General features: G+C 42.4%; 1 protein-coding gene across 1 annotated transcript in view; it reads left to right on the top strand.

Moving 5' to 3' along the window:
• The window catches only part of LOC310897487 (uncharacterized protein), a gene marked incomplete at its 5' end in the record, with an annotated part of 50581 nt that overhangs the window by 15139 nt on the left and 9582 nt on the right, over window positions 1-25860 (top strand). The window contains one exon of the mRNA XM_083831145.1: window positions 25514-25685. Coding sequence (XP_083687271.1) covers window positions 25514-25636 — 123 coding nt within the window. The 3' untranslated portion in view covers window positions 25637-25685. The remainder of the gene's footprint in view (window positions 1-25513; window positions 25686-25860) is intronic.

Here is a 25860-nt window from a genome sequence, read left to right as displayed (position 1 = left end):
GAGATGAGGCTTGGGACTATGTTAACTTAGCATGAACAGCAGAGTCCAGAAGAAACAGAAAAGATTTGTTGTCAGATCTTGACTTCAGATATTCCTTTGGACTTTTTCTCATCCCCTTCCCTGAAGCACACAGCATAATGGCTATATATTAACTACAGTTAACTTAAAATGTGGGTAAAGATGCTGATTTGCACCCCTTACCCCTTGGGCTCCATGAATGTGACTATACTATATCTGTTTCACTTTGTACATTAGCTATATATATCTGTAGTTGTACTGGTTCACTGATGTTAAAACCCCAAATGACCAAAATGTCACTTTTTGAACAGTGCATTACAAGCCAGTAGGACTGTATACAATATGCCAGATTTAATACATGTATAAGTCTTGTTCAATCTCTTTATGTAAAAATGAGACCTGATTTTACACAGGAAAAGTAAAAGACACAAGTCTTACAATGGGAGTTGTACAATTGTTTCACGCATTGATTTAGTTCATTACTATAGGTTTGTAAAGCAATGCTGATATATTTCTAGGTAACACCCACTGCCTTAAACTTTGCCTTTTCTGAGAAAGGAGACAGGATACACAGGAATACAAGTGCAGTAAGACATATGTACAAGTACTTAAAAGCAAATAACCTTTAATTAGATCATTACCTTACTTCTTGCAGGAGAGGTGTGTCATCAAGAGAGTTGTGCAAGGGTTTTGAAGAGAAAACTGATGAAGTGAGGACATAGATGAGGTAGAACAGAATACTCTGCCAGTACCTGTCCAGAGGGGTGTTCAAAGGGAGGTAGAGCTGAGGTAGAGAACACAATTGGTTTACATTCCTTTATATTGCAGAGTCTTAGCAAGAAATTCTTTAAATATAGCTTACTTAATAAGGAAGACAGCCTCTTCATAGAGATAAAGAAACATCTAGGGATATTGATGTGCGTAGCTGCCTTACCTTCAGGAAAAAGTCCACTTTTGTGGGTCTTTAAAATTCTCCGTTTCTTGCATGTTTTCATCTTTCTTTTAAGCCATCATGGAAATGCATAATATTAAAAATAAACAAAAACCCAGGATGTAAACTTTTTAATTTAGTTCTCCAGTAATAGAAATATTGCAGCCTATAAGATAATCTGACTCTCAAAAGCTACAAACTTAAGTTGACTGTTGCCTCTTATCCAGGCACATACTACTTCAATTTTGGAAATTGTGCACATTTTAATGTTGAATCTCAGTTTACAAGCCTTATTATTAGTAGCCAGAGAGAAATTGTAATGACATTTTCAATTATTCTCTAACTTGATCCGCATGGGATCTCCTTAGAAAAATTTGCTGTGTGTAGATTAGGCAAATCTTTGAGTGGTTTGTTGTCTCGGGACCTCTGAGGCCAGGTTGAACGTGCTGGGGGATCATGTGATTTCCCTGTTGCAAACTGCATGTTTTTGATAATGAAATCAGGAACACAATACAGCTGGAATCTACCCTACCATGATTTTATTCACAACACTCTTCTCTGTATAGACCTGCTCTTTAAAGAACTGGTGAAAAAATCCACAATCCTACAGCCTTCCATGCATCCATCCTCTCCCAGAAAATGATATCAGGTCAGTAAGTTATGTCTCAAGAGGAAAAATTAAAAGACTGAAGCTATCAAGATTGAATTTCATTTTGTTGTACTTCCAGAAAGGGTTGAGTTACTTTAATGATGTTTTTGTGGCTGAATTTCCCCTGCCAGAGTTGCAAGGGCAACACGTGAAGGACTTTCTGGTGATGAAATGCTCACTTAACTGGCTGGGCTTCCAAATTTTCCTCTGTTAGTGTTCAATAAACCTGCAGACTGGTTAAAACTTTACTAGGAAAAAATGAAGACCTAAGAGAATGTATACTCTGATGTTACTTCATGGAAGAGAAATCTTTTTCTACCCTGGTGAACTCTTGAAGGTGAACAAAGCGGGAGACATGTCTAGAAATGCACAAAGAAGCTGGGTTAATTAAGAGAGCTCCCACTGCCCCCCTTCATGAAAGCTGTTATGCTTTTGAAACCTTGGAGATGGTTTCACTGTGAATTCGTGAGGTTAGGAATACAGCTGGGATGCTGAGACTGTGGGCTGGGTGGTATGTATAGAATGTGTTTGATCAATTTCCCCAGTTGTATTAGAAAGAGATGGCATAAAAGAAATGGGGTGGAAATAAGCAGAAAGGATGAACAGCTCCCTCTGGGATAAATCTCAACTAATTCAGATTGCGGGAAATCATTTTTTATATTGAATGTATTTTTTCCTGGAGATTTCAGTTGAGGAGATTTTTTTTTTCCCTAATCTGTATCAATGTCACAGAAAACATTTTTGAGTCTTCAGAAGCAAGCGGCTCAAACTTTGCAGTTCATTTCTCCAGATTTAAGCATGGCATGCTATGGCTCAGCTTTCTGTATATTGACATGCAAATAACATGCTGAACGCATCTCATCCACATTATTTTGCACTATTAATATTAGTCAGTCTTTATTAATTTTTGGCATTAAGAAATACTTTTCTTGCCTGAAACATACCTACTGAGGTGCTTGAACACTGCTGTCTCTGGTCTAAATATCATGGCATGTTGGACACACAGAACATGGGTAATGGAGTGTCGCCCTTTACAAGTCATTGGAAGTGAATTATGAATCTTCACTGCACCTTGTTAATTCCACCAAAATTTAGGCTGCCCTGGAGATCACAACGCATTGGTAAAAAGGAGATACTTATGGCACTCAGTCCTTCAAGTCATATTTGGAGGCAAAAGCTCCTTCAATCCTCTGTGAGAAGAGTATGAACAAGTACTTTACACTGCCCCGAAATGCATCAGACTCGCTGTGTCTCCTGGTGAGCTGGGCTCTGAGCATCTGAGTCTAGCTCCAGCAAGGAGGGATTTCCTTTCTTGACAGGACCATGGATAAACTTGGCAGAAAGTAAAGAGCGTTAATAATAACAGATGTTGTAATGTTTTGCTGTGTTTACAAGACCCCCGTGTGCTCTGTGTATCATTTGGAATTATATTGAAATGATTGATTCTCATTTAATTAATATAAGATGAAATGTTTGCAGAGCAGCTCAAAGCTTTCTAAAGTTGCAGATAAAGAACTGTCTGTCTGAGAAACTCTGTCATTGGACCTCACTGCAACCATTAAAAACTGGTTCTCGCTTAAATGAGGAACTATGATTTTGCCTTGCAAACCACTACTCAGTTATCTTTCCTATTTAAATAGGAAATAAGCTGCACTGGGAAAGCAATACCAATTACGGAACAGTAAGGCATCAGAATTAAAGGGAAAATAATTTTAAAGTTTGTTTGAAAACTATACGCAACTATTTACAAGTGCCAAACCTTTTCTCATTGTCTCTTCCCTTTGGCTTGTATTCAGCAAGCTACTTCAGCCTATGACTTGCTTTAAGCAGGCAGCAGATCGAATTTGTTGTTGAACAGGGGTAGGCACAGTTGCACATTAGTTCAGCTCAGAATAATAAATATTTTCTTGTATTAGTGCTATGCAAAACTTAATCTTTAACTTCATGAAAACTGTAACAGGAGCAAAGGACTGAGGTTGGAATGAGGTTCAACAAGTCCAAGTGCAAGGTGCTGCACCTGGGCTGGGGCAGTCCCAGACATGAGTAAAGACTGGGAGAAAAACTCATTGAGAGCAGCCCTGCAGAGAAGGACCTGTGGGTTCTGGTGGATGAGCCAGACACGAGCCAGCAGTGTGTGCTTGCAGCCCAGAAGGCCAACTACATCCTGGGCTGCATCAACAGAGGTGTGGCCAGCAGGTCGAGGGAGGGGATTGTGCCTCTCTGCTCTGCCATTGTGTGGTCCCACTTGGAGTACTGCATGCAGGTCTGGGGCCCCCAGCACAAAAAGGATGTGGAGCTGTTAGAGCAGGTCCAGAGGAGGGCCACAAAGATGATCAAGGCGCTGGAGTACTTCTCCTATAAAGAAAGGCTGAGAGAGCTGGGGATGTTCAGCCTGAAGAAGAAAAGGCTCTGGGGTCTTATTGAAGCTTTTCAGTACCCGAAGGATGCTTATAAAAAAGATGGAGAGAATTTTTTTGCTAAGGCAGACAATGACAGGACAAGGGGGAATGGCTTTAAACTAAAAGAAGTGAGATTTAGATTAGAGGTTAGGAGGAAATTCTTCACTCAGAGAGGGGTGAGACAGTGACACAGATTGCCCAGGGAAGCTGTGGGTGCCCCATCCCTGGAGGTGTTCAAGGCCAGGCTGGATGGGGCTTTGGGCAACCCGATCTGGTGGGAGGTGTCCCCGCCCATGGCAGGGGGTTGGAACTGGATGGGCTTTAAGGTCCCTTCCAACCCAAACTGTTCTGTGATTCTAAGAGTCTATGACTGGGAGTCTTGCACAAGGCTCTCAAGGAGAAGTTCCCCATGTACACCGTACATGAAGGGCACTATTGTTCAGAAGCAGCTGTGGATCCATACATATCTGATGATTCATCGAATAATTTCTGGTGATCCTGGAAACCTGAGTTTCCTGGTGCAGCAGCAGGAGCACTCACACATTTAACAAAGGAAATGGACTAACTTTGCTTGTTATTCCCCTGGGGAAAATCAGGTTCTCCCTCCCAGTGTCAAGGAGGGGACTAGCGGTCAACATCTGAAAGTACGTTCCTTCCTGCTTTCCCACATGATGGTGTGTTGTAGAGGGATGATGGACAGCCAAGTGACATCCACAACAAGGAAAAGTTGGTTGAGTTTGCAGTTTTCATGAAGTGTTTCCTCATTTCATCCTAAACTGTTATGGAAAATTGAGACATGCTGAAACAATACCGTCTGCAGATTCACTGAAAGAGGTGGCTAAACCAACCCAGAGCTCTTAGCACATTTTTAATCTGAACACTATACAGAATGGAGAAAGGAAAGAAGGAAACAGGCAGCTTGCTTACCAGTAACCAGCGGTCTTTGAAATAGGCAGTCCCTGTGTATAAACACTCAGAGGGGGAAAGTAGATATGCCTTTCCACCTGCCCAGACTTGCTAAACACACATAAACACAACCCTCTTGGCCACCTTGTCCACAGACAGGCAGATTAAGAGGCCTCTGGGGGGGGGAAGGGAAAGAGTGCAACGTATCCAGACCATGCATGTTGCAGCATTCCCATTGCTGTTGTTCCTGGGTTTGGGGTTACACACACCTCCGCACTAAGAGTCCCTCCTAGCTGTAATGCCATGCGCTCACAGTTATACATGAAGGGCTTTCAGAAATTTGGGCTTGGGCTCCAGGTAGGTGCTCAGCAGATGTCATGGACATTGCCAGTCCCCACTGAAGCCACTGAGCTTGCCTGGGGCCATCACTGAAATTACTGCTTTAAGTGGTAACTGGTAAAGGGCTGTGTAAAGGAGACTAGCTGCTGTGTCTCTCCGCCTCTGCAACAGACTGCCAGGAGTTACCCTGTTGTGAAGCCTTCCCATAACAAGTCACGAGGTGAAACAAATGGCAGATTTGGGGTCTGTGGAGCTTCACCTCAGGTAACTGCAGTTACTGCACTCACTGAGCTTTGCGGGAACCTGAGACACAGTTGTGGTGTTTTGGAATAAACATTTTACACAGAAGGAACAATTTTCAGTAAACTGTGGGAGGGAGAGAAGCTTTGCCATTAGAAGAGGAAGCTGGAAATAAAGGCTTTTGTTCCTTCCTGCCTGGAGAGGTCACTCAGTGTCTCTGAACTTCCAGTTACCTCCTATAAAAAATATTACAGCTGTTAATGCGAACCATTGTAGTGCCTGGGCACAAAAACGGACAAGCTGAATGGCAGAGCTGGTCATTGTATTTATTTTTTTTTGAGGAAAAAAAAAAAGAATAAAATGGGTGCAAATTGTAAAGTCTTTTCATTTTAAATTGCTGTAATAAAAGGGGCCAGTACATAACAGCCATGTAGAGAATAACAGAGAAGAGGAAAGGAATGGCAAGGTGGCCTTATGCCTGGAGAAGTAGAGCTCCTCTATCCCAGGTGTGCAGCTGAGTGCGTCCCGCAGACCCCCAGGTCTGAAGAATACCAGCCAAGGAAACCTGCGCCCTCCCTGGACAACTGCAGGCTCCTGTTCCTGCGTGCCCCCTGTCTCCCTGCAGCAGGTCAGGCTGCCCCTCCAGGGCTGCCCAGCTGGATTACAGATGCTCTTACGGGCACCCTGGGAAAGCTGGGAAACATAAAATTAAATTTTTTTTTTTTTTTTTGGCACATCCAGAGTCTGCGCACAAACACCTCGGTCAGTCTCGCCCCTGGTAACTCCTCCAGCTCCTCTCTAGCGCCTAGGCGGAGAGGCTGGCATTGCCGTGGCATTTGCTGGCAGCCAGCTGTGCCCTACTTGGAGAGCAGCTCTCCGCTTCTGCCTCCTGCTGCCCCGTCTGCCCGGCCACGGGAGAATCCTGCTGAAAAAAAGTTGAATATCAGGTTTGTGCCGTAACAAATGTATACGAGGGTCTCAAATTAACGTCATGTGGGGAACCTGATTTTTACACTTCCTAAATTTTAAGTGCCTGACTTTGCACCGTATCAATATTCATAGGGTTTTTTCTTCTTTTACACTTTGTTATTGTTATGGGAAGCTCTTTAAGTACTATGAGCAGTCCCGAAAAAACCCGCAGGTTATTGGGAAATATATTAATTTGTTCCAGATCTCACTTTACTTATCACCATTGGTTTTGGAAGCCAGCAACTTTAAAGAAGGGTTGCAAATTGTTTCAGCATGTTAAAACCCACAGTGGTGTGTAAGTTCATCTGTGTATGCCATGTGTCTTAAACAGAGATGTGCATTTTATGTCAAACATTCAAAATGACCACTTAAGAACATGGGATTTTATTTAAATTTTGGCTGCCCAGTAAGTGTTTGACTGCATTTCCACTAAATAATAATGACATCAAGAGCTTTGTTAAATTAACCACAAGACCAGTATGTGTTTCCTATGGCTTTCTCAGGGGATGTCCAGTACACTAATCCTGCCAAAAGGCAATATACGAAAATATTGCAGGGACTGAGTATGTTTCGAGAGAGACTGTGGATGACAGATGACTGTCAGGCACTAAAGTCCAGCATAGACCTTCATAATTTAGGATTATTGATGCTATTCTGGAATGTGAAATAAATATATCAGTTTGATGTCAGCCCCCTTGGGGTGGGCTGATCACTGGAACATGTAGATGAGGATTCCCTACTGGTGCTGGGAACTTCACAGCACATCTGCTTTCCTATCTCTTGTGTACCACTGGGTTTCAATACTAAAAACTGCTGACCCAAGCCATGTACACAAGCAAACATTGGATCCCTTTTTGTGGATATGTAAGTCTGTCTGTCTTTGCTCAAAGATCCAACTAAAAGTGACAGTTTTATTTCCAGTGCTTACTGATAAATTTTCCAGTGAGCTGATCTGGTGATAGAAATAATGTCATGTGAGTTAGGTATAACATGAAAAGCATATAGGTCAACAAACAGTTACAGTGAATTTCTTACAAGTGAAACAAAATGATGAAATGAACTGCTTAAAAATATTTTATGAATGGAAAAAGGGACTTTATTTTCTATCTTGTTGGCTACGAACATGTTATTTAACTCTGCTGTTGAATCAGCCTGGCAGTTATACTAATATCCAAATGGTGACAAGTTCCAGGAGCTGCAGAAGCAGTGCTGAATGCAGTGGACTACTGTATAGAGTTTGGTGTCTCCTCTGGCACATATTTCCTGGTTTTTTTTGGGCACTGTCAGATGCTGCGGCATGCTCACAGCTAAAGTGACCCTCTTCTGCTTACTAATAAAAGCTGCCCTGCCCGTGAAGTATGAAACCCTGGAGATACCCCTGTGAGTAGTCATGCTGCATGATCTGGAGACAGATACCTGCTGCTCCAGGAAAAGCAGATGCACCTGTGAGTGCCTGGCTGTGATACTTTGATGGGAGATGGAAGAGCAGAAAATGGGCAAAATGCTGTGTATCAGTTCAGGCACTTGGACGAGGGAAAATGGGATCTGAATGAAGAGAAACAGAGGGAAACCATGGTGGGCATAGAAAGGGAAACTGCAGTGGATAAGTGTTTCTGACCTTCTTTCTCATATATGTCGAGCTGATTCTCTCCTACCGTGTCTATTCTTTTCATGACAGGCTTCATAACAGTGATCTCACAGAAGCACAAGGAAAGAACATTACTGGAAAATGGCTATTTAAAGGTTTTATTACAAAAGGCCAGAAATATACAAGCATACACTGACAATGATAAGACACCCGAAAGCGCCCGTAATATCTAATATGCTGGTGCAGAATGTGAAAAAGCTAAGCTGTTGCATTGTATCTGCTTAGTAAATCGGTTAGTTTCTTTGGGCTTACTTTTTAGCAAACTGTTTTATGGGCGTATGTCTTTTATCTTTGCAATAACCACTAGAGTTCAAGTAAGTTTTGTGGTATTACTTAAAACAAAACTGAACTGACTATGTTTCCAACAAGTCATTCCTTCAGTTATTTTAGAAACATTTTTCAGCAGTATAGCAACAAAATTGTGGCGAGTTCCTAGCTGACAAAATGGAAAAGTCATGCCTTGCACTCAAGTAGAAGCATTTTGAAAGATTACTTTTGGCAGGGAAAGAAGCAGGTTGTCATACTGAAGCTGCCAAGTGTGTGCTTTTTTGACATAAGAGAATTCTAGCTGTTCACTCTTTGGTAACATGGCCACTTAAGAAAACAATGAAGGTCGCTCTAAAGGAAGTGCATTAGTTTATATCATGTACAAATTATGACTGATATATCTGCATTAAAAACAAAAACAAACAAATAAAAAAACACCTTCAGCAAAGCATTTTGCAACCACAGATTGTCTGGATACCACCACAGCTGATGCTAAAAGAGGTAAATGCCACTGACAGCAGCAATAGAGCCATACCAACAATTTCTGGTTCCATCACTGGCTCTTGACAGGCCAAGAGATATTTGTGTTCATTTCTTCCTTTTCCTACGGCTTTGCACCCTCTGCTCCAGCAAATGCACATCAGCTGGTCTATTTTCCTTCCATACTTCCCATACACCAACAAGTAGTTGCTGTTGTGTTGCCATTACCTGGCTGTTTGAGTTAACTGAGTGCATGAAAGTAGTAATTGTCTATGTGGAGTCACCTACCATGGTGACAAGCATTTACACTAGGGGTAATTCACAGCTGCTGATGTTATCCTTCACAGAGTGGTCAGTGCATCAATAAGCTAGGTGTAACACAGGCTGGGAATCACAGTTTTAGGTGAAATCCCTGAAGTATGCAAATCTGACTCCACACTCATTTGTCAAGCATCCAAATGAGTCAGTTGTGTGGCCCACTGTAGGAGCTATTCTGGTTATGTGTTTATTATCACTCTGAATTCATGGCAGCATTAGTAAAGTCACTACTTTTTTTGTGGTATTGGAACTGCAGAGAATAAGTTTGTATGCCCAAGTGACGTGATGTTTGGTGGTAGCAAGGTGTACTCATTCCTAAGGTCCTGGGCCGTGAACAGGGCAGCTGCACTGTAATACAAGCCTATGGTACAGGTATCTTGTGAATGTGTTTTTCATATTGCTTGGTTTGGCCATGAAATAACCAATCCACTCAGAAAGTGAACAATTGCAAGTTAACAAGAGACTACATTTTTACTGACTAGTGACTGTTTCTGGTATTTGCCCACTAGAGGGCTGTAATTGTTGAAGGTAGGTACCTTAGACTCTTGGAAGGGGCTTCAGATGACAAAATCTACTTTCCATTCACTTCAGAGCCCTCGACCTCACTTCTGTTACTTAGAGATCATCAAGAACTGAGAGCCAGCAGAACAACAGAATTCTTCAAACCAAAGGTGCAATATCTACCTTGACATTCCATCTTTGGCAAGGAGGAACTTGCAAGAAGGGGTCCAGGCATAGCCTAATAGTTATGTCAAACAAGAGTTTATGAATCAAAGTTGTAGGCTATAAGGAATATAAAAAGTGTTTATCAAAAAATAGACTGTGTCCTGGATCTCAGAAAAAGGAAGGACAAAGTGAGAATTTCCAGAAGTCAAGATCTTAACTTAAAAATAAAAGGGATTATATCAAATGTCAGCAGGTAAAGTAAATAATGCAAGAGAAGAGAAAAAGAAGTGTATCTGCTGTGCCATAATGATATTACAGGGTTTAAAGATAATCTGAGTATCGTGTAAAAGCGAAACACTTCGTCTCAGCTTTCACTAGTGATGATCATAAAAATCATAGTGATGGCCCTGAGGTAAAAAGAAGAAAAGTAAATGATAGTAGGTACATTATCATGTGTGAAGTGGAAATAAGACTCAGATAAGCTTCTTGAATAAGATATGGTAGATAACATATATATACATGAAAGTCTATTCACTGTGTGAGACTGAAAGTTCATCTCACCGTGCTTCCCAGTTAGGAGTATTCTCCAAGCCTCCAGCAATTGGTGGCCTGGGGATTTCAAGAACCAGAGTAAGAATGGAGAATGTTGTAATTATTAGGCTTTGGTTGCTTCCTCTTTTGTTGACTAATCCATATGTCCCCAATCTGTTTCTAACTTCAACCATCCACAACATCTCAGGAAAAGAAATTCCAGAGGTTGTCTGCAGCTAGGTTGAAGAACTGCCTCCTTTTGTTGTCTTCTAACTTGTCTCCTGCTTCATAGGGTGGAAGAGACAGCGGGGAACATGTACTTTCTGTGCCCTCTCCATGCACTCCACAGGGCAATCTCTGCGAAGCCAGTCAGAAAAGTGTAGTTCAAGCAGCAAGCATTTTAACTCAGCTTAATGCTGAGATACAAAATAATTAAGGAAATGGGGGAGAATAGAAAATAGGACAAAACATTATCATGGTTGCATTAGGTATTCCAGACTGATGTGAAATCTCTTTGAGAAAATTAAAGCTAGCTAAAGAAAGCATAGTGTGTCTGATATTCCTGGTTTCTAGTGAAGTTTTGATATTGTGCCACTTGAGAAACAGTCAGGCTGGAGAAACTGGAGATTAATATCAGATACATGAGTTACACTCAAACGGGTAGGAACAACAGGCTGTGGTGAAAAGAAACCTCTCAGGCTGGAAGGAGTCATGCCTTGAGACTCTGTTTTGGCACTGGTGCCACTTAGTGTGTTTGTTTCATGAGCTAGGCATAGAAAGCAGGAATAAGCTGATGAAAACCACGACCAGCGATAAATAGAAAGAAAAACATGTCAATACAGATGAAGATCAGACAATCACATAAAGAGTTGATGAGTTTGAACATGACCGCAACTGAAAAGGGATGCGATGTAATAGTACAAATAATTGCATTTAGGAGGTGATTGGAACATCTGTTATAAACTGGGGCTCTGTAAGAGGCAATAGGGACTTTGAAAAAACGGTATGATTTGGAAGTGAAAAAGACTTATTTACCCTCAGATGTTTTATCAGGTCTGGCATCTTAGACAGAGCAGAGGGGTACTATTTTGCCAGGTGCTGGTGAGCTTGCATTTGAAATTTCATTTTCCCCACTTCAAGAGAAACTAGTTTGGACCGGAGTAGTGCAGAGGTGGGAAAGGAGAGTGATTGGGGAATCAAAGATGCAGTTTACAATAGGAAAATAGCAGAGGCTGGCAGGTTAGCTTAGTGGGGGGGATATGATTACTCTCTATAAACACATGTGGAGAGAAGATAAGCTAACTAAAGCTAATTTAGAAAGAAACTAAATGCCAATGTAAGCATGAGAACAAATGGCTATAAACTGACTGCGAGTAGGTAGAAGAAAACATTTTGGATGGCGTTAGATCAGTTCATAAAACTTTGATTCCATCAATTCATCTAGCAGTAAGGGAGAGTCCAGGAAGATATTCATTTTCTCATTTTCTATCACTGACTGATGAGCCACTTGCCTCTGGCCCTCAGGAGCTTGTACTGGCAATGCAAGTCCCCACAAAGTGTACTGCCTACTTGGTGATACCTTTCCTGGTACAAATTACGTGCCAACCTTGAGCAACTGCCAACAAAATGTACAAGAGCCTTGGCACATTTGCCTGCTGTTGGTTGCACCAGTTTCCAGAACACAGTGTCCTTCCCACTCTCTTTTGGATAGCCCTGTCTCATGCTGCCTATTTTTAGCTCCTTTTTTTGCCCACTCTCTGTGGTGGGGGTTTTGCCTCCAACCTCTTAAAATGCTCTTCGTGTTCTACTTCCATTTCTGTCATTTCTTTTTTTTTTTCACAATCCTCCCTTTTCCTCAGTAATTGTAAAGCCTACACAAGGCTGTCTTTGAGATATTTCAAAAGAACACAACATTCTCTACACACAAGGTTTTCAAATTCCTTCCTCTTTTCTGTCCAGGGCCATACTATCTGTTAAGTCTACATTTTGTCACATCAGCTTCATTGTTTTCTGGTCCTCCTATTAAAGTTCTGAGAAAGCTGTGTTAACCTCACGTGCTTGTAGTATAAAACACACCTGGGAAGATGAGTATTAGCTGCTTGGAAAACAGTGCTTCCAGTAAGCTTAAATTGCATGGGTTCGCAGAGCCTCTTTTGCATGTTACTGTAGGGATGTTTTTGTGGTTTCTTTTACATTACTGCTGAAGAGAGGGAAGCCTGACTACAGAGTCAGGTCCCTCCCCTCACTGTCCTAGTCTGCTAGTTCATCAGACCTGGGACCTGTTGGAAAACCCTGGGGCTGCCTCCGGCAAACACATCTGGCTTTCCTTCCCTTGGGCTGGAGGGCGGGAGGGGGCACAGCTCCATGTCTGGGTCTTGTTTTGTCTTTCTCCACTGGTGGAGTGAGGAGTTTGGACATGCCTGAGGCACGGACCTGGACCTGGGAGCTGGTCCCACAGCATACTCATAGCCCGGCACTATCTAGGCTCTCACCTGTGAGCAGCGTTAATTCATCTTGTGGTAGTTTAGGCTTGCAAAGTTCATTTTAAGGGAGCAACATCAGAGAAAACACCTGTTTTGCCCAAAGCTGTGGTAGGTCTGGTGGCAGCGTTTAGAAAACCTTATTACCAGATCCAGAAATAAAGTCAGATAAACAATAAAATCATCAACATCATGTTTGATACTAGGATATTTTTCCCTTTATGTGACCAAGCATACGGTCTCTCCAGTCTTCATATATACATATTATGTATGACATAGATGAAAACCCACTTGTGAATTTCAGGCCTACCATGACTACAGAGACATAAGAAGAAACGCCCTGAATTAGAGTGCTGCTTCTCGTTATGTCCCATAGATTAGTTAATGTGACGTTCCAGTGATATGAGTGAAGAAGGGCATGTATGTTAAGCAATGGGTAACAAGCTGGTCTATGTCACAGTTTTGTCAGTCTTCTCTGAGTTTCTTTACACATTGCACTTTAAATTACAAAATGACAAATGGTGGCTCTGCACCAAATCATTCCATTTTCCACGCAAGATAGACAAATATAAATCCAAGTGGTCTTTGGGAAACTACCTCTTATTTGTCTGCTTTTCTTGCAGTGAAGAACCTGTCTCAGATGTCTGTAAGACACCAGTTCCAATTAAGATACATCACAGTTAATGCTTGATTTGAAATCCACATAGACATCTGAGACAAGAGTGCATCTTTCATTTCTCTCTTAATCTATGCCAGTTTGCTAAGAGCCCTCCTAACATTTTCTGTACTGCCCTCTTCTTCCTGTATATCTATTGATCTCTATTCTCTTATATCTAATGATCCTTATTGAAGGGGTCATTTTGAGAATAACATTTTATCCCAAAAAATAAGTATGTCACAAGCTGTGGGACACAGAGGTACATCTCTGGGTGTTTCAGTTGTACTGATCTTTCTCAAGTAATCTTTTGTGAAAATTGATAAGCAATGATGATGGGAAGGGTCGTGAATAAGAAAAACTGGAGGAAGCTGGGAAAGGAGTATATAAACAGAGACTGGCTTAAGCTCTCATTTAGTACCTCCAAAATACATAGACACCAGGGAAATATTTCCTGAACTATTTAAAATAACATAGGGACATTTTGAACATATGCCACCAGTGTTTGCTCAGCAGATGACCCTGCGTCACAGTGACCATGTCAATTCAGAACCTGTAATAAGGGATACTGGAGAGAAACTGTCAAAGAGGACTGTGCCACTGAGAAAAAGGTTAGACTTTTTCCCTGTAACAAGAAAATTACCTTGAACAACCTTCCTGAAGCTCTGGATTGATACTTGATACTCTGCAAAACAGGGTAGTGACTTTTCTGCAATTGATTTCTGGGACTGAACATCCGGAATGACTTCTCGCAGCAAAGCTCCCCCCAGTGACTCAGAGTGCTGGCTAGTGCAATACTGGGCTCATGGCAAGGAAAACACCACTCCCTTCTTGTGACTGAGTCCTTTTAGGCTCCCCTTAGTGCATCTCCTGGCAATGATTAGGAACATCTACTTATTTTTTTAAAGGCTACTCCCCCTCCCATAGACTCCAGTCCTGTGAAGTCCTTAGGAAACATACCAAGATCTGAAAAGCTATTGTTTGGTATTTCAAATCCTGGTCCCTTTATGTCCAGCTGGTGGGAAAAGAGGAGAGAGAGACAGAAAGAAAATAGAAAGGCGGCGGCAGGGAATGGGGGAAGGGTTGGAAGTTGAGCGCAAAACGGGTAGAGCTAGGCATAAACATATCCAAAAGACACAGAAAAGTGGAACAAAAGTACCTCAAGGTACACTTCATCCTGGTCCTGCTGGATGTTTCTTGAGGGGCTTTGTGCAGGCAGGGGAAGGTTTCCTCATATGAAATAGCCTGCAGGGAGGAGTAATTAAAAATACAGGCACCTCAATAAACAAGGCAAAGAGAAAAAAAAAATCAAACCAAACACCAGCAAGAATGAGAAAGAAAAAAATATCTAAGAAGTATCTGGAATATAAAGGCGGGAGAAAAAAAAACAAACAAAAAGCAAGTATTCTGTAAGTGGCTTCCTGCCAAGGACAGATGATTTTATCTCTCTGTACCGCGGTTCTTCCCACTGCAGAATGGAGCCATAGATGCTCTTCCAATTTTTCAGAAATATTTGAAGTCTAGGAGTTGTTTGGATAGCTATTAACAGCAGATAATGTAAGCAAGAGAGAAGCTTGCTACAAAGATGGAGTCATCTTGGGAATATCAATACAAAGACAACTTTATAATAGCCACCAAGATATGATAGTGCTACTGAGACTTTGTGGGAGAAAACAAGGACATATGTAATGAAGACAAAACAAAACAAAACAAAACAAAATTAGTAATGAGTATTGAAAAGAATCAGCAATATTAGTGTGCAAGGAGTTCACCTAACATGTTGTAACTTCAGTGTTTTCCCCTGCTATAGTTAAAGAAAGATTTTACTTTGAAGTTTAAGTCAGTCTTTTCTTTTGGTGTGAGGTTACCCCTCCCATTCCAATCTCCAAGCAGTAGGTCATCAGACTTGCTTATTGTCTGTGATGGAAAAATCTTCGGAATAAAGTCTTATCTTTGGCCAGCTGGGCCAAACACACAGCATATTTGCACAGTCTGCTATCCTGTGGCAAATGCAGTTAAGGTCTGTCTGATAATCTGATGTCGTGCTTCTGATAGACATGTGTAAATGTACAGGCGACATGGAAAGCTTTGTTTGGTGCATTTTTGGGTCCCTTCCTTGGCTGAAATGAGCTTGTGAAATGGCTTCCACTAGTAACAGATGAAAATTATAATAATCTTTTTCATCTTTGACATCACTGAAAAACACATGGCTATTCTCTGTTGCAAAATCCTGATGGTCTTTGTCAGTTGTTTGGAGCTTTGGCTACGGATGTATCTTCCTTACCCATCCCTGCAATATCTTATTTCATCTCGATATCATGTATAATTACATTATGCAAACTGTTGGATGATATTTTATTTTTGTTCAGCGCCACTATGCCTTAAACTTCAATTGAGTCATGGCAAAGTTTGGGACACGCTTGGAAAAACAATGTCAGAAGAAGTTTGGATGGGTTTCAGGTCTCTCATATTTCAAATGATATCTGGCCACAATGCAGACAACAAATTGTGACCAAAATATTATCTTGTCGGAGCTAAGAAATTTAAGGAAGATACATAGATAAAAAGAAGGATAAAAGTATAAGATTATAGTTGTGTGTGTAAGTGAGCAGTAAGGCAATGAAACACCCATTTCATTGGCAGAAGTGCAGGTGTGTTTCTCTGTCTCACAGCTAAGCGTGTGCAGAAAATTCAGCTGCAATTAAGGGTGGAATCTCTTCTGAATTCCACTCTTCTGGCTGCACAGGGAGATCTGCTGGTACTGTTTTTTAATGAGGATAGCCCCACAGAGTTTCTGTCTTCAAACTTCTGGGATTGAGAAACAAAGAATGTGAGAGCTGTGAATACTGAGGAAGCTAATATTTTTCTTATTCCACTTATTTAGAAACCATGTGTGGACTACCTGTCTTCTGGAGCTACACTATGGAACTATCTCACCAGTATAAGGTTTTGAATTAGGATATTGGTGAAAAAGGCTCCTGGTGACCCACATCCCTGGATGCCTGGATTCAGGATCCACTCATTGGTTTAACATAGGTTTTTGCATATCACTCATGGTGAGAGTTACCCAAGTGTCTTCTAGTGCTGCCGTAAGTGTGGCTTTACAACTGCAATGTGTAGTTCAACCTTCTCCCCATTCTTCTTTTCCAGTGCTTCATCTTAGTAGGGCTAAATGCAGGATGGCACACATTTCTAATGGGTAAAGGCAGGACTTAAGTTCTCTTTTTCTGTTTTTAAGAATTTGCTGGAAGTTGCAGTGATTCTTTTTCTACATTCTCCCATCGTAGCTGCTAGGTGCTTTTAAATATCACTGCTGCCACGATGGAGAAATTGGGCCATGCTCCATGAAGGGCTTATGAAGGGCTGAGCATATGTGACTGCTTCCATGAACACTGAGTTCCCTCCACAAAGATAAAGGTTTTAGTTCTGGCTTTGTGATCTTTGTGATCACTGCAACGTTATGGCTCACAAGAAGTCAGGAATGAGAGTATTGCCACAGTGCACAGCATAAGATAACGATTACAGTTTTTACTGGGACTTCAGCCCTTTTCCTTAGATTACAGTGTTAGGGATTGCAGTAATGTTCTTGTCAGTAATGTACCTGTCATGCCATGGCCAGAAGCTTTATCTATTGATAAAAGGTTGAAGTGCCATTGTGTAGAGCTTCATTTGCAAAAGTCATTTACCTGCAGTTACCCTGAAGAAATTCAGGATTTAGTTTGTCATAGTGGCACTTGCTCTTTGGGAGTTCAGTAGAAGTGTTGTCTTGTAGCAAAAGTCTTTCCATGCGGTCAAGACTTTCTGCTCAAGGTAGCTGCAGAAATCCCCATTTCTGGGGTTTCTGTTGCAAGGGACTGAGTGCTGGTGTGGGTGATGGGAGGGTGGCCCTGCAGTGGGAGGTGGCACACAGGGAAGAAGCCCCCCCCCCCCCCCCAGAGGCTGGGACAATGATTAAGGGGGTGATGCTGCCATGGTAGGCTGAGCAAGAATAGGAAGGATATCAGTCTTGAACCTGTTCTGGTATTTATCATAAAAAACAAACCAACCAAACAACAACAACAACAACAACAAAACACATAGATTCTAACTTCTAAAAGTGGAAAGGGACGCAGAGGATGGCCAGCCCCTGACTGGTGGTAGGGCATTTTGGGGATGCTCAGGCAGCCCTTTCCCTTCACAGGCTGGTCACTGCAGCGCATTTCCAGGACAGCTTCCCAGAGCTTATCAGGCAATGGCAACACCAGCCTCAGGGCAGCCTTTTGTCCTTCTGAATCATTGTCTTCTGGAGGGGGAAAACTTCACAAATCATCTAAGACCAGAAGTGGAAAGAGATAGCATTTTGGAAAATACACCGATTCTGCTTTTTCCTCTCCCTGCTCATGTGAGAGGGGACCAGCTAACTGCTTTCTGGTGCCTGCATGGGATGAGAGTGCTTGCCACACCACAGTAAACTTTGTCTCTGCTAAATCAACCCTAGAGGCTTAAAATACACTTCTAAAGACCCTTTTGTCTGGCTGGTGCAATGTCGTGTATCTCTGATGCTGGTCACATTATGTCAGTTTTACTTGTCACTTTTCAGCTACCTTTACAGCATTGTCTTTCTGAAGGCTTCTGCCAATGAGCCAGCTGAGCTACTGCCCCTCTGTGAGGACTGAGCAACAGCTGGAAAAATACATTTAAAGACTTTTATTAATCTCTGTTTATACCCATGAGTTTCTGCAGTACTTTCAGGAAGGGGTGATATTAGTGAACTCTGAAGACCTAATAATTTTAGAATTGCAGATTTCACCAGAGGTTTGGATGGACAGGAAACACAGTGAGCAAGACACAAATGTGCATCACCTATATAAGCACTGGATTTCTCTGTCAAAGCACAAGAAAGGATGTTGGGAGGGTTTGTCAGGAATGTAAAACTACACTGCTTCCCAGTGATGGCAAGGTGCAAAAGTATAGCTTCTCTTAAATTATGAATAAGATATATATATAAAATTATACATACACACATCTATATTTGTTTTAGATTGTCCACATTCTGGGAAAGAAAAGGAAAGGAAAGCTCAGTTTCTGCTATGAAAAACCCACCGCTAATGGAAAAAATTATCCTTCCCATTCTTCTGTGTATAATGAGATGCAACTATGCTTCCCCGCCACCTTTAAGTTCACAAAAACTTCTTTGTTTCTCTAATCACGTGGGAAAACTCCGCTGGCTGTGTACCTAACAACTGCAGAAGTTAGTGCTGTATTTCACTGCCCCCTCCCCTGTTCATTCTTGTATCCATTGCAATTATCTGTCCTTTGAAGTTCAATGTGTCACACATTTAAAATGAATGCTGGAGGTATAGCCATAGGTCGGCGTGTGCCGTTCATGCCTTTAATTGTAATCTATGCCCTGTTTTCTCCAGGGAATGTTTGACCTGACACTACACTGAATTTATGAGAGAGAAATCCCTTCACAAAGGCAAATGCTGAAAATTTGTTACATCTGTTTCACCTTGTGGGAAAATTACTTGATTTACAGAAAAACTAAAAAAACTAAAAACACGGAATGAAACCACACAGCATCCCAGAAGCAGGTCACTTCTGCTGTACTCAGAGTTTTCTTCTGGTACTTTGCAAACTGCAGAGCAGCATGAGTGGCCAAAGTATAACCCTATGACTGAAAATACAAGAAACTGGAAAGCAGATGCAAAACAAATGAAGAGATAGTTTAGGTCCAAACTTAGTGCTGGAAATAAGAGCTTCAAGCAAAGTCAGACATTGATTTAATCTATCAGTGTAATTTTAATATGGCCAGGAGCTTGTAAGTTATCATTTTATCTACCTCCCCTGGGAAAGCACCAAGAATCTTATATAACACAGTACTTCAGCATATATTGTATTTAGATATCTCTGTAAAACTATTAATTTCTGTTTCCTCCTCACTATTACTTATGCAAATCCTAACCTAAAGGTAGAGAGATGCTCTAGCTTTCTGCCCAATACGAGAGCTATGAAGGAAAGCTTGTGTTCTCTGCAGACTGTGCACTATAAGCCCTGGTTTCCTGGTCTATCACACCTTGTCTGTGAGCAAGTCCTATGTCCAGCACAACACTCTTGAGATGCTGGTTAAAAACAAATTACAGTTCCATATTCTGTTGTCATTGCTGTTACTGATTTGGTTTTGCTTTCATGTTTGTTACTGAGAGAGCTGGAAGAGGAACATGTGGGAGGGTGGAGCTAGAAACCCTTGCTTAACCTAAGAGCATCTGATCAGCTGCATTTTGCCTTTCTGGAAGACGGGTAGAGTAAGTGAGGATGACAACATTTGCTTCAGTAAATGGCAGCATGCTCCCCCATCCGAGATAACTGATCCAGTGTTCTCAATGCGCTTGTACGTCTGAGCCACATGTGGACCAGCATCCCATCACAAAACATGCTGCTTTCTCTCATAAGCTGAATCGTCTTCTGCTGCATATCAGCCACCTGACATGTCTAAGATGTCACCTACTTTACCTGTTAGTATTTGTGTTAATGCTGCACGTATGTTAGCCAGCATATTCTCCTGCTCTCAATTCTTTACTCAACACCTCTTCTAAAGCCAGAGGCTAAGGGATCATCCACTTTGTGGGAATGGAAACACCCAGGCTGAGTCTGCAGAGCCAGTGCCAGGACTGAAACAACTTAGTTACAAAGACCCAGAGCGCAGACCCGTGCCCATATGGTCATTCAGTACCCGTAAGACATATCTGAAAATAATTATTTTCACAATTCCAGTAACCATGTAATTATATAAATTACTGCTTCCAAACATATTCAGAGGAGACTGCATGGGACTGCCTTACTGTTTTGAGGGCACACCATGCTGGGTGGACTCTTGTGCTGGGTGTTGTGTGCTGCGCTCTGCTGCAGAACTGAGAAATGCCCCTCAGTCATCACAGTGAGGGTTGTGGCACAGGGAGACAAAGGCATAGAAATCAAAGTCAGGCAGCCTGAGAAAATGTCAATTACAGTAATTGCACTGAAAATGCATCAGGGATCAGGCAACCAGCTGATCTCAAACAGGCGAGGATCTGACTCTAAATTTTTTTCGGCAATACATTATGCTAAATGGGATGAGCAGCGGTGTGACAGTATGTTAAAACATAGGTATTTGTAGGTACATATTGTGTTTCAACCACATCTGCTTGTAGGTAATTTTATACTTGGCTTTGAAACACTCGTACTCTTACCCATTTTTATTGTGTGTGGTATACCTAAGTAAAGACATCTGCTTGCAACGTAGGTGCGCAGGACTCCTATGCAGAGGCTGCTGAAGTCCAAAAAAAAACCCTGCCTTCCCCAGGAATCCGCATTCCCACCAGCAGCATTCCCCGGACGCCTGCAGCTCTGCCCAGCCCCTGGGCACGGCCAGCTGTGCGTGGCCCTGCTGGCCAGGACAGCCGCGGGCCGCCCCGGTGGTGCCTCCCCAGCAGATGTACCCAGTGGGCCGAACCTCACGCACCTGACCTGCCGGAAGACGTGGTGATGGGCCGGGCCCAAGGAACAGCTGCTCGAGAAGAGGTGGCTTTGATCGGTACCACATCAAAGCACTGAGAAAAAGAGAAAAATTACGGGCATTCCCTGAGAGCTCTTGCTCAGGGAAGGCCTGAACAAGAGACAGTGTACTTGCCGTATAAAATGTTTTCCATCTGACACTACTCTCATACCCTTCCCTGGCAGGAGCACCACTCTTTTCTCTCCCCCTCTGACGCCTCCATCTCCCAATGCACTGCAGCCCTCAGTGGCCTTGCCCCGTCCGCTGCAGTGCCAGAGCTGTTTCTCACAGCAGCTGAGCAGCGAGTTGTTTCTCTGACCACAGCCCATGACAGGAGTGAAGGAGAGCCGCCTGCTCTCCAGAAGAGATGCTTTGCAGCAGCGTTGGCAGGACAGGCACCATCCTGCCTCCAGCTGGTCGATGCTTTCACTGCCCCTCACCTTTGGTGCGTGGCACTGCGGTGACAGGGCAGGCTGCACGGGCGGCCACCAGGCCCTGGGAGCCCCCAGGTGCCAAAACAGCTCTCTGTGCACCCCACTGCCATTGCAATCATTCCACAAACTGCTCCCTGGCTACAGCGTGTGGGGAGAATAATTTTTAGCTTCTTACTTTATGCAGTATGAATGACTGTGATGTAATCACCAGTGACAGGACCCGCGGGAACGGTGTTAACGTGAGGCAGGGGAAGTTTAGGCTGATCATCAGGAAGAGGTTCTTCACCAAGAGGGTGGTTGCACACTGGAACAGGCTCCCCAGTGAAGTAGTCACTGCACCAAGCCTGTCAGAATTCAAGAAACATTTGGACTGTGCACTTAGTCACATGGTCTAAACTTTTGGGTAGACCTGTGCGGTGCCAGGAGTTGGACTTGATGATCCTTATGGGTCCCTTCCAACTCGGGATATTCTATGATTCTATGGTTCTATGACCAGGATGGGCTGAGAAAACCCACAACAGTCCATACCCAATAGCCACGGTGCTGTCCAGGAAGCCTGGAAATACAGAGACTTTGAGAAACCTGTGCTAACTGTATTCCTTTCCTTGCTATCTTGTTGCAGCTCATAAAGAGTTTATTAGATTTTTTCTCCATCAAAGAGATGTTGTTTTCCATCTTTGTTCTCCATCAAAGGTAACATGTCTGCCTTACAACTCCATAGCTTCTCTGTTTTCTGAAGATATGAGTGCTATTCAGGTTACATGACATGAGATGTGTGAACACTGGATGTCTAATTTGAGTTATCAAGGCTCCTTCTGTAATTATGAGAGATGGCACCTCAAGAGAGTCATTTTAGGAACCACCGTAGGATGAGAGAATTATCTGCTGGGGAAGATGCTTGTCTTCCTGCAATGACCATGCAAGGTGGGTTATTAAACTAGCCTAGATGCCTGATGTTCTGGCGATCCACGTTGGGTAGCATGACATGTTTGCTTGTCTGAGTCCTGAAAACCTCCATGGGTTCAGCTGGGAGTCAGATGAAGTCAGGTAGTTCTCAAAACACTCCTGCCTCAATACAGGAAGCTGATTCAGAAAAAAATAAAACCCAGAAGCTAGCTTTTCTAAATGTTCTCTATTTCACTCTTAGCCTGAGAGCTGAGTTCCGAGGCAAGCTGTTCTTCTTGTCTCACTGCAGGTGATCTTTGTAGTGAAGGCAGATGCAAAGTTTTAATATTTGCCTTCCTCTGTGCGATCAAGTGGTGTCATTTCTCTTACATTACATGGTAGTCCAGCTCTTCTCTCGTCCTCCTCTTATAATTAATGTAATCAGAGTATGCTTCTTTGTTATCCTTTAAGTCTATTGGTATGAATGTGTATATTGTAGAATTACAATTTCAGCCACACAGTAATCTACCTTGAATGATTACTGCATGGCTGTCTTTTAAATTCTGACATGCTGAATGTTTTAGGATTACAGACAGGGATTAATTCACATCATGGACTAATCTGCTGCAAATGTCCATTTAAAAAGTCTTTTTGCATCACTCCTCAAAGGGGGCATCAAGTATTAAGAGAAGAAAAACAGCAGCTGAGCAAAACTAAGAAATGAGATTCCACTTTAAATGGTGTTAACTGATATATATATATTTTTCATATTTCTAGATTGACACTGTTTGGAATATGTGTTCCAGAACAAATTTCTGCTGTAATCAGGCAAGCGGGTTGTTTTGAGCCAAAGATTTAAGACACATAATTTTTTTGACTGCAGTATGGTGGTAGTTAACAAAGTGATTTTAAAGAAAGAGCATGAATGTCCTTGTACAGGATCTGCCATAAATACAGCTAAACTAACTATACAAAGGTGTCTGATGGTGTTATATCCTAGCCACGCAGGAGAGAGCAGTACTGCCAAAAATCTGTCTCTGGCTGCTGGAGCTGTACCCGGGTGCTAGAGGCTTTAGTGTGCTGCAACAGCTGAAGCACTGCAGCTCCTGTGCGGGAAGGGCAGTGCGTGCTCCTGGCACTCTCCGTGCCCCTCGTGCTCCCGTGAACCTGTCGCTCTGCGCAGCTGCTGTGTGCTTGCTGAGAGAGGACAGATGTTACGTGTGAGGCAGAGCACGTAGCTGTGGAGAACATTGCCCTATCAGTTTTTAAGTGCTGTTGAAGAAGTGACGGCACCGAGTGGTTTTCAGAAATAAATGCAAAGGATTAAATGTCCTACATGTAAGGCAACAATGGCAATGACAAAAAAACTGTGTGTGACATTTTCTAGACTGCTAGGCAGCCTTTTCCCAACAGTCATGACAACCAGCTCGTGACGCTTTAGCAAGCTAAGCGTGGTTTTGGGATGGGACACCTTGCAGGAAAGCTAAATGTTGTACAAGAAATAATGGTGTCCTGGAAGTTCATTAAGGACGCGGTCATTTTTCCCTGGGAGTAAGGAATGAATCAGTGTCCCGGCATGAAGTTAAGGGCTCCAGACCTCCGTGCTCATTGTTAAAGCTCCAGTAAGGCTCTTTGTAACAGTTAGCTTCTCCTCTAAATTTCAAGCTGAGAAATTATGTTCTGGTTGTCTGTTTTCCTACAGTGGTTTTATTTGGGCATGATATACTCATTGTCTGTAACTGTAGCAGTGTCGCTGTTTGTTCTCATAACACACAAAATGTTCCACCTTAGAAGCAACCGCTTTTAAGGGATAAATAATGGCAGCATATGCAGCACATAAAGTACTTTAAGATTCCACACAATGAAACATCCTATATTTTGAAGGATTATGTTCTTGTTCTTTTAGGCCTCAAACAGGAAATATTTAAGCACATTTTCAATTAAGTTGCATTGAAGTTAGTATAATTGAAGTCCATATTTTTAGCATGTGCTTCTAATTAAACACATCCATAAATGCTTCCCTGATCAGAGGTCTTAAAGCCTGCGAAAGCACAGAAACTGAAGCATTCTTTTTCGGCTACTCTGGGTGCTTCTCTCAGTACATACGTTTGAAAGCAATCACCAGATTTCCTCCCTCCTCAGTGTTGTTCCCAGCCTCAGCTGGGAACTGCAGTCGTACCTATAGGATCCCAACCTCAAGGCTACAGGTCACTTAAAGCAGTGTTGGAAGGCATGGTGCCTATGTCTATATGTTGCACAGAAAACGGTCAAACACACACATGACCAACTTGAAGCACTAAAGGTGAAGGTGGCCCACAGCTCCAGTCACACAAATGAATTTAATCTTCCTTGCAGGCTGATTTGGAAGGATACACCAGGCTCTGGTCCTCTTCAGAATGAAGATAGAGAGCCTGATTTAAGCCATTACTAGTTTGCTCTGGCTGGAAAAAGAGAAAAAATTGTACAAGAAAGGGTTGATATGGGTAGAACAATGATAATCAAGGTTTTGCAGCGTGTAAAACATGGGTGCTTTCGGCTAACCCATCCCACTCAGCACTAGAAAGGATCAGAGCGGTGTGTTTACATGTAAGGCACTGCTTTTGGCTGTCTGTTCCCTGGGTTATAGTCCTGGTCCATGGAGGAAATGTTTGGGTTTTTGTAGCTTGAAATCACTGAAAGAAAAAATGAATGAAAGACTAGATCCATCAGGCCTTATACTGCACAGTGTCTGTCTGGTTACATACAGATGTTTGTAAATGCAAGCTGCATGCCTTCTGCCTTTATAATAAAAAATAATCAATTTTTATTATTTTCTGCATTATGTCAGGTAAGTAAAAAGCAACTTGCTTTTGTCTTTCTTCCTAGGTTTGCAGTTAAATGAACAGGTATACTTCAGAATCTATTGGTAATGAGAGTAACAATTCTTTTTCAAAAAGTAAAGCAGTATCTGGCTGCGATTTTATGAAAATAAGCTGACAGTTATTTGCTGCCTTCTTTTACTGTGCTCATCATGTCATTTTTTGAATAAACAACTTCTGAAAAAAAAATCAAAAAAACACAGAAGATTTCTGCATCTTACTTCATCGCTTTATTTTGAGAGAAATTTTCCTGGGTGTTTTTAATTCTGATCTCTAAGAGAACGGAAGACTAATGATATGCTGTGTTTCCACATTTTCTTTTCAAAGGCCCTGGGTCCGAGTCCTCCCGTTGCCTTTGAGGAGCACTTGCTACAGCAGACGGCGTGTGGAGCCCCTGCCGGCCAGGTGCTAGGGTTGGGCTTGCAGATCTCGACAGCTCCATTGCCGTGAGGAATGAAGCTGTCAGGGGAAGACATGATTCTCTGGGCTTGGCCCACAGGTAACTTTGATAGGTCTTATGCAGGATTTGGACACAGAGGACAAAAACTAGGGTCTGTTGAAGGATCTGCTTATAAAGCATCCAAGAATGCTACGAAGTACGTTAAGCCAAATATTTGTACAGTGATTGAGAAAATCCAGCGCTAACTCTTCACTTTCAGTGCTGCAGTACGAGT

Source organism: Anser anser (assembly GCF_964211835.1).
Source record: "Anser anser genome assembly, chromosome: 3".
In the NCBI taxonomy this organism is placed as follows: domain Eukaryota; kingdom Metazoa; phylum Chordata; class Aves; order Anseriformes; family Anatidae; genus Anser; species Anser anser.
Note: the sequence above shows the minus strand (reverse complement) of the source record. Positions and strands in the feature narration are given on the sequence as shown.